Source organism: Coffea arabica, chromosome 8e (genome assembly GCF_036785885.1).
Source record: "Coffea arabica cultivar ET-39 chromosome 8e, Coffea Arabica ET-39 HiFi, whole genome shotgun sequence".
NCBI lineage: Eukaryota > Viridiplantae > Streptophyta > Magnoliopsida > Gentianales > Rubiaceae > Coffea > Coffea arabica.
This window is the reverse complement of record NC_092324.1, coordinates 33,226,341-33,235,623: the sequence shown is the minus strand read 5'-3', so window position 1 is coordinate 33,235,623 and position 9,283 is coordinate 33,226,341. Positions and strand designations below refer to the sequence as shown.

General features: G+C 36.3%; 1 protein-coding gene across 1 annotated transcript; it reads right to left on the bottom strand.

Moving 5' to 3' along the window:
• Positions 1-2,700: 2,700 nt before the first annotated feature.
• Positions 2,701-5,710, bottom strand: LOC140013071 (large ribosomal subunit protein uL30w-like). The gene is made up of 7 exons (XM_072062106.1): positions 5,680-5,710; positions 4,431-4,609; positions 4,235-4,332; positions 4,088-4,145; positions 3,319-3,398; positions 3,129-3,231; positions 2,701-3,044 (listed from the first exon to the last, which is right to left on the bottom strand). The coding sequence occupies exons 2-7, from the start codon at positions 4,605-4,607 to the stop codon at positions 2,829-2,831; spliced, it is 732 nt and encodes a 243-aa protein (XP_071918207.1). The 5' UTR covers positions 4,608-4,609; positions 5,680-5,710; the 3' UTR covers positions 2,701-2,828.
• Between the last annotated feature and the right edge of the window lie 3,573 nt (positions 5,711-9,283).

Here is a 9,283-nt window from a genome sequence, read left to right as displayed (position 1 = left end):
AGAGAGAGAGAGTGTGTGTGTGTGTGTGTGTGTGTGTGTAGCAACGCCAAGTTTCAAATGTTCTGGTAATTATATCATAATCATTTTGCCAAGTGAAACCTTATGAATTTTTACCCAACACGATGTTTGCATTGATTATATGTGCAAGCAGATGAAACCCCTTATTAGTTGGTGGAGAAAAACATATACCTCGAGATTCCGCTGTGCCAATTTTCAATTTCTTTTTTTTTTTTTTGTTTTATTGGATGCTAAGTTTCAATTTTGGCCTCTCGCATATCTGAAAAGCAAGCATTTAAGAATCCCTCATCAAGGGTAGGAATGGCAACGTGGGCGGCCCCACTGCGACTACTCCCCCCTGCCTTGTCATATAATTTGACTGTAGTTAAATTTTAGCAAATAATTAAGTACTAAAATACTAACACATTATCAAATCATTATCTATTGTAATTTCATAATTAAAATCCATAAAAATAATCAAATAGAAACTAATTGAATACAATATAACATGATAAAACAAATACAACTAAAGTAATCAAATTTTCACTTTTGAAATAAATACAATCACTAAGTGATTATTGATTATTTTGAGGAAAAAAGTGCTATTGTATTAAATGTAATTAGGAATTTAGTATAAATGTATTAGTAAATTTAATATAACTAATTAATAATTTTTATTAGTAAACATGTATAAGTATTAGTATAATTGATAATATCAATTATATTACGTATACTAATATGCATTAATAATACTTATAACTAATAATAATATTATTATAAATTTGTAATTAATTAAACTAACTATTATATATATACATATATGTATATTTAACGGGTGGCAGGGCGGGAGTATACTCCACTGCCCCGTTTCTTAATGAGGGGAAAAAATTCCCCCCACCCCACCCTACCCCCTACAGGCACCCGTTTCAATTGCCATCCTTAATCAAGGGCCACATAATTTGCTTGAGAAAACTTTTGGCCAATGTACAAATCATTCTATTTGAATGCACAAAACTATTTTTTTTAACAATTTGTTTGGACAAAGAGAATTTGGAAAAAAAAAAAAAATTTGCCTCACAAATCCCAATCACCTTTTTATCTCACATACATCACATCACAAAAAGTGCTACAGTAAATATCTCAAATAAATCATCCAAATAAACTCTTATCCAAACAAAATGGTACTTCTCAAGAAACTAGTAGTGCATCTCAAGAAAGTTTGGTACGTTTTCCAACTAGGTTATGCATTTTCTGCCGTCTAACAATTTTAACAAATTTTTCATTCTTGAAAATTTGTTTCAATTATCTGTAACGAAACGTTAATTGCACTCCATTATTTTGTAATCACACTTCCACTATCTTAATTTCTATAGTAAAAGACTATATGATAAACAAGATGGCTGAAGTGCAGTTGAAAAACTAGTATTTGAGATTTGCCTATTTGTATTGCAAGTTTTTTCACAATTTGCTTTTGCTAATTAAATTGTCTGGCCCAATTGAACTAAAGAGCCCAATCACGAGACGACAATAGTCCCGTAAGAATTAAGAGTTAAAATATAGAAACTACATTCTTCAACTGATTGCCGCATCAATATTTCTTTTTAATTTTCTTGTTAAATCACGAGCAGTGGCTCAGTTCTCAGGAACCAATAGAGGTCAAGAGAAACAAGTTCACCTACTATATTACTCCTGGCCCAGGCCCAGGCCCACATAATGAACAAGACTTCACAATATAGTGATGCATGAGACAATGCACCCTCTCATTTACTAATTGGATAGTTCATTGTTTGTCTGTCTTGTCTCACTTATTAATTGCATAAATTGAATACGCAACCAGAATTGCAATTAAAAATTTATATTTAAATAGTAATTTAATAGAATGATCCAATATAAGAACAAAATCAATAATACCTTCATTTACCTTCAATTTATACATGGATAAACGAATAGCTCTTGCTCTATATTCTGTATACCAGTATTTATGACTTATCCAGAATGTTAGCGGACATGTCTTTCAATAAAAGATATGAAAAGACCAAAATAAAAGTTGAAAAGAGTGCTGCCTTAGTCATAGTACTGGTGATGCAATTCAACACCATTTCCATGTTGACCCTAAACCTTTCTCTATTGTTATTATCCTTGCAAGGATGAACTTTGGGAAATCAATCAAAATGATTTGACCCCTTCAATTTTCCTTTTCCTTGTAGCCTCTTCCCTAGGTGAACCAAGGTTAGTGATCCAGTATATAACTCTTTAATGATAGAAATCAGTCTCATTTCCAAGAAAAACAGAGAAAGAAAGCAATTTGTCTTGGAACACTTTCACTGGTCCTTAAATTGCAAAATGCACTCGATATTAAATCAACAATTTGACAATTAAATGCCAAAAGCCATTCTCAGGGATTCCAGAGTGCCACGGAGCTAAGAGAGAGCAGAAAAGATGACTGGCAAACAAGGTTACAAAATATGAAACAACAAAATTCCTAGCAAAAACAGTCGAGCAGAAAGAATCATGCATATGACTAAAGCCAACACGAAGTAAATTTCATAGAGAAAAATACTTGCAGAAAGCATAATACAGCAACCACCTGACACAGCCTGTAAGACAAATGTGGCTCACAAACGGAAATAGCCTAGAAACCGAATCATAATACGCTAGCAGAAAATATGGAATAAGTTACTTGAATATGCTAAGTCCAGCGGATAAAATGTAGAATTTTGTTCTGAACATAATGCGTAACTGCATGTCTGAAAAAGGAATCACCAAGAAACTTAAAGAGTTCACTATCGCAGAACCTCCAAAATTGCAAAAAGGCACCATTTAATAGAAATCTAGTTCATTCTCCTGATAAGTTCATTGATAATTACTTCACGGTTTCCAGCATCTCCTCCCTCAACATAGTGATTTCTCTTCTTCTTCAAGCCACCAAGAGGAGCCTTAAGCTTGAATGGCCAGAGGAAATTGTTAGCCTCCTTGAAATGAGGTCCAACTGTCATGATCTCATGAACAAGGTCTTCAATGCAGATAATACCATGCTTGCCCAGAGTCTGTCAGGTAAAGGCAAATGTGATAAAAGCTCAGTAAATCAACATAATGTAACTCAAGAAGTCGCAATTCTAGCAAGAAAATACCTGTTCAATGATTGAGTTGTCAGTCAATGCGATCCTCTGCTTGTTTGCCTTCCCGTAACCCCTCTTGTAAATCAGTTCCTTAAGAGTCTTCAAATTGGGGTACCTGAGAACAGGGAAAAGCAATTTTAATGTCAAATGCTCTCAGAACAACAAAGAGCTCAACAAAGGATACTATCAATCAGGTCCTCACCCATATGCCACATATGGCTCAACTCGGTGAAGCATGTTGAGTGTTGCCTTGTTAACCTTTAAGAATACACCATTGAATATCTGCAATTGAAGAAAACATTAAAAAAGAAACATTAAAAGCAAGGAGAATAGATAAAAGGATCATGTACTTAGCTCAATAGAACAAAGAGAAGAAACTAAATAGAGAAATTCATCTATGACATATGCATGGACATGCACAGGCATAAACATCCCATCTATTCACCCTTTGCACAGTCATTTCTCAAACACATCCTCTACTTCTTATCAGTGTTTAATAGTATTGGACTATAATGGTGTCATCATCATAACAATTATCACATACAAAACCTTGACAAATTAAGGTAACAACAATAGACCTATAAAGCTTATAATATGCTATTTGAAATCAAGAGACCGTTAGTAGGAAAAAAGAAGTTGATAGCAATCTTAACCAAATGAGCTGACAAATTCCCCATAAAAAACTCTCTCCCACTAAATCCGAATTCAGGTGATTAAACTTCAATGAAGTTCAAATGCAATTAAACTGATACAAAACTAAGACACCTTCAAGCCTCCCACCTATAACCAGCTAACATGACTGTAAGGGAAGATGCGTGAGCATAGAAGGATCTCCATCAGTCAGGCAGTGGAACAAAATAACAGATGTTAACCGTCAAAATACTCCAAGAAGTAGTATGATCTTACAACTCAGTCTACAATTGGTAAAAAGAACATTACTCCTAGTCAGAAAATCTAAACATGGGAATCACCTGTCTTAGACGTAAAAGCTGCAATATCTTCTTGGTCCTTGGATGCATGGCATTGATACTGAAAAAACCAAGTACATGAACTGTTACCCATGTATAAGCAAACTAAGCAACCTTGATCACCAGTTAAAAAGATTCTTTATGACATACCCTCGGATGCGCACAATAAAGAGCAGCTTAGCTTCTGGGTTGACATAGAAACCTCCTTTCAACCTTGCCTCACGCTTCAATTTGATGAGCTCCTTTTGCTACATCACAAATCATACGTTTTTTGATTGATGTCAATACTTCCCAAGAATCAGCTGTAGAAGTTTAAACATGACTATAAGCTAAAATAAGCAGTCACCTGCTCCTCGTACTCCTTAGCATATTGCTTTGCTCTGTTGTAGATGAGCTTGCGATTAGCAAGATTCTTCTTCTTAGCAGCATCAAGTTCCTGCTTCTTGGCCAAGGCCCATTCTTCATTTCTCTTCTGCTTCTTCAGAACTGACTCTGGGACCACCTTTGCTTGTTCTTCAGCCATCTCTGTGTACACATGAGCCAGAATCACATAAAGAAGGATGACAAATATTTTCCTAAATTGAAGTTAAATAATTTACAAGCATAACCCAATTGAGAGAACATATTTCTTGAACAAAAAACTGGTGCTAGGTGATCTAAATTATCAACGAAAGACGTGTTCAATCACTGTGAGTTAATGAAGCAACAAAGTCTTACTATATTCAATCTCAGGTACAGCACTAAGAGATTTCATAATACTTTAACCAATTGGAACGAGAAGGAAAACAGGGTCAGGTTTTAAACGAAATGCAGATGTTGCATTTCCCACAACAACAATCACCAGACCCTGTTTCTCACCAATCCAATTGTTATTATTATCAAATGGTGACAAATTCAACGTGCATTCTACACAATTACCTATGCTAAAAGAACAGAAAAATCAGATGTAAGACTAATCAGCTAATCACCTATAGTATCAAAAGGTAATAACCATTTTGTCAAAACTATAACTATAAAACCTGATCAGCAGGAAAAACCAATAATCAAATCCCACATGACAATCATGCTCAAAACTCAATATATTGCTCCAACTGAATTCCCTGCTCTAGTTCTCATCCCATATAGAATAGTCATCCAAAACCACAAAATCCATTCCGCTCTGTCAAATATTTTTCAGAGACAGTTTTTAAAGGGGGAGAAAGCATGCTTTCCCTATTTTTGCTTCTTAAAGATCTAAATCCCTACCGATATTTCTAGCATCTAAAAGAGCAACCATGAGCCATATAATTGGATTAACTCACCAAGAAAATTCAGCCTCATATAAAAAGCATATACTGGAAAATCCCATCTTTCAAAAAATTGGCAGTAGATTTCTTTTATGCATATAAGTAAGACTACTAAAATATTGCTTTATACTGCAAAAGCTTCAATAGATTGATAAAAATAACAATTTATGGTATGAGAATATGAATTTACCAGCAATGTGCCAAGCCCAAATATCCGCAGCACTTGTTAGATATTTTTCTCTGAGATTTCTTTCCTGTTTCGAATATGAATTATGGTATGAGATTTATGGTATGAGAATATGAATTTACCAGCAAAGTGCCAAGCCCAAAAATCCGCCGAAATTGGTTTTATTAGAAATTACAGTGATAAATTAATAAATTAAAATTAAGTTTTGGGTCAGGTCGCCCCGTCAATTAGAACTTTTCGAGTTCGTGTCAAGTATCTTGACTTGTTTCGGCTTGGTGGATCAAGTTCAGATCAGTGGGTTTTCTGTTATACTCAGGTCTCAACCCGACCTGTCACTCCGATTTGGACCCGATTGTCACCCCTAATCGTACTAGAAGTTGAGAAAATTGAGTTGATTCAGCTCACTAAATCTATATTTTTTTTGTAAATATAATATTAATATATGTAATCAAAAAATGAACAAAAAAGAATCGGACAAAAATACAATATATTACGGCTACTTTGTATTTGCTGCTTTAATTTGAAGTATCATAGTTAACAGAACAAAGTAAATTATAGTGAATTTTTTTGCGAAAAATATAAAACATTTACCCATATCAAGATTTCTATTGTACCAAAAAATTCACTCGGAACTATGATTTGTTTTGTTTTGTTCATTGTTGATAATGCCTACACGGAGTGTTATTGATATATTTCATCTGCTGAAGTCTCTGGAGTTTGTCAAAAAGAACCGATCAATTACAGCTAGCTCATCCAGAAGTCCAGGGAAGAGATTTAATAGCTCTGGATTCTCTGAATCAAATGATAGAGAGGAACAGGGCATAGTAAAGGAAATGAAGGAAGGTAACAAGCAGTTACTGCTGACTTGGCAATCTGATGGAAGGGATAAGGTTTTAAAGGATAATATATCTAGGGAGAAGGAGGGGACTTTCAAGGAGCTTGAGGTGCTGAATAGGAAATTTGGGGGAGAAATTATGCAACAAACAGGTTCTGAGGGCGAGGGAGTGGGGGAAAAGTGTGATGAACTGCAGGATAAGGATTCTTGGAGTAAAAATGGGTTACTGAGGAAAGGTGTGAATATGAGGAACCTAGAGGGAGTGGTACAAGATATTGCTGTTGAGGGGGAGAGGGGTTTAGAGGATTGTGATTTGATGTGGATTGATAGCAGTATGAAAGGAAATAGTAAGGGAAGTGAACTGACAGAGGTTAAGGTTGAAACTGAAGGTCTCAAGAACATTAAGACTGGAAGGCAACAGCTCGCAGGTAAATACAAGGCGAGTAAAGGGTGGAGAAGGTTGATTCAAGAGATAGGCAAAAGGAAGCCTCTCAGTGAGCAGAATACTGGAGTGGATCTCCAAAAAAGAATTACTAAGAGGAAGCAAGCTGGTAACGCTAGGAAGGAAAATGATGAGGTGTTGGAAGGCGGACAGAAAAGGGGTGAAATAATGGCTATGGAATTTGAAGAAATTACAATGCTGAAGGTGGTGGAGCCCAACCTAAATGGGGCTCCAAGATCTTTATGAAGGCTCTGGTGTGGAACTGTCGAGGTGCTGGGAGCCCCTTGACAGTTCCCCAATTCAAGGAGATTATAAATCTCCACTCTCCAGAGGTGGTGTTCTGTCAGAAACTAAAAATAAGAAATGCTTTATGAACAAAGTAATGATGAAACTGAGGTATGATAAGCTTTTTGTTGTGGACCCAATTGGTAAATCAGGAGGTTGACAGTTATGTGGAAGAAAGAGCTTTCAATAGGAAAAGTTTTATTTACTGATTTTACTATAGAATTGCAGATCAAAGGGACATATGGGAAGGCTCAGTGGTGGCTCATATGCGGTTATGCCAGTAGTAATAAGGCAGTAAGAGGAAAACAATGGAAAATCATCACAAAAAGGAAGGTTTTATGGGGAAAGAATTGGGTGTTGGCTGGGGATATGAATGATTATCCTCTTTTTACACGCCAAATTGACTATCCTCTTTTATCATTTTTTTGGGGTCAACTAGCAATATTGATCACCTTTAGTATTTTTAGAACCAATAATAGGTTTCAAGAGGAAGACTATTTTCCAAAAACTTTTGTAACACAAACAGACTTGAATACACGTAATAGCCATCCCAAATGATCAATATACTTGAGTTTATTTTATAATCATTTTCATCATCGTGCTCCAGAATAGAATGAGAAGTAGAAAATCAAAACCTTTCTTCTGCACTGAAAAGCCAAGAACAAAGAGTGTGCACTGTATTATGGAAATATGTTGTCATTATTAGGAATTGGGAAGTAGATGTACGTCAAAAATGGATTAGAAGAGTCATTGTCATGATTTTTTTTTTTTTTGATATTCTAAAGTCAAATGAACTCAGAATATAGATCAAGACAAGAGTACGGAGAATTGCCCTGGCTGTACAAATTAGGCTACCAAAGTACACAATGCATCCATAAGCTTACATGTTCCACTGATAGCAAAAGATAGATTGTCAATTAAGCACTTGCTTATTTAGCAACAGTCAAGTTATGTTAATTACTGGAGACCTTTTTCAATGCTCATACTTAAAAGAAATGAATAAATACATAAAATTCGACAAACAACCAAAAAAAAAAACCCTTTTGATCTAATATATGCTCTTTAAAAGACTTCCATATTGGAAGATACGTCATGCCATAAGAGAAGGGAAGTTTTGGCACAACAATTGCGGAAAGGTCCTTTGCATCTGAAGGGTTCTCTTCATTTTCTTTTAATACATCACCATTCTCCTCTGCTAAACTTTCTTCCACTGGTTCCAGAATGGCAGCAACCCATTTCTTAAGGACCTTCTTTGTCCCAGGAACCATATCTGCAGTCTTAATCTCCCATCCCTTCTCTGGACAGTCACCATATCTGCTGTCCGAATCTTAAGTGAGTCTGTCCCGAGTACGGAAGTTTCTTTCCTCCCCACAAAGATAGAAGTAGATAAATAGGAATTAATTCTAACTCCCACATAATGAAAAAAAAAAATAGAAGGTCCCAAGAAGAAAATAATCTTATTTGAGCACTGTACATCGCTAGCGTTAGGAAATTAATTAAATAATCTAGAATCTCGAGTAACAGGCCATGACAATTACCGCCTTTACACACATGTGAAGGAACAGGGGCTATGACAATTTGCTATATGTACTGTGCAAATCTTATCAACATAAGTAGATAAAGAGCGAAGAGCTCTGATGACCTGGAGTTTTTCGTCGTCCTCTCACGTGCCGCGCATGTGATTGAGACGTTGTTTTCTTCGCGCATTGCGCGCCTCTTCTCCTCTGCCGAAACCCCATGTGCCTTCTGCTGCGTTGTCTGCCTCTTCTTCCCACTGTCTTCTCTCTCTCTCTTTCTTTGGGCAATGTTGCTCTGTTGCTTATCCGACTATTCTGAGCCTTGGTACGAGAGCCTGTTGAGCTAACCGGTTATCTTCTAACCACGCAGGTATCAGCGAGCCTCGGTCTCTCGCGTTCTTTGGGTTGCTGTGTTCCAGGCATTTGGCTCTCCTCCTCTTCCTCCGTTGTGAGTTTTCTTCTTCTTTCTTTTCTTCTTTTCCGGTGAGGTGCAATTTTTCCCATTAGCTTTCTGCGTGAATCTTTAGCCTGGAACTGATGTTTTTGTTCTTTGTTCCCCTTCTCCAGACGCGCAAGGACCATCGAACCTCTGTCCCTCGCGTTTCACTGGGTCTCAGTCGTCCAGATCAGCTGCGGTGCGTTCGATT

Excerpts from the sequence above, each read along its gene's own strand:
- LOC140013071 (XM_072062106.1), bottom strand. The coding sequence starts at position 4,607 with ATGGCTGAAGAACAAGCAAAGGTGGTCCCAGAGTCAGTTCTGAAGAAG. Across the intron at positions 3,232-3,318 it reads GAGCCATATGTGGCATATGG|GTACCCCAATTTGAAGACTC; the intron begins GTGAGGACCTGA and ends CCCTGTTCTCAG. Across the intron at positions 3,045-3,128 it reads ACAACTCAATCATTGAACAG|ACTCTGGGCAAGCATGGTAT; the intron begins GTATTTTCTTGC and ends TTTACCTGACAG.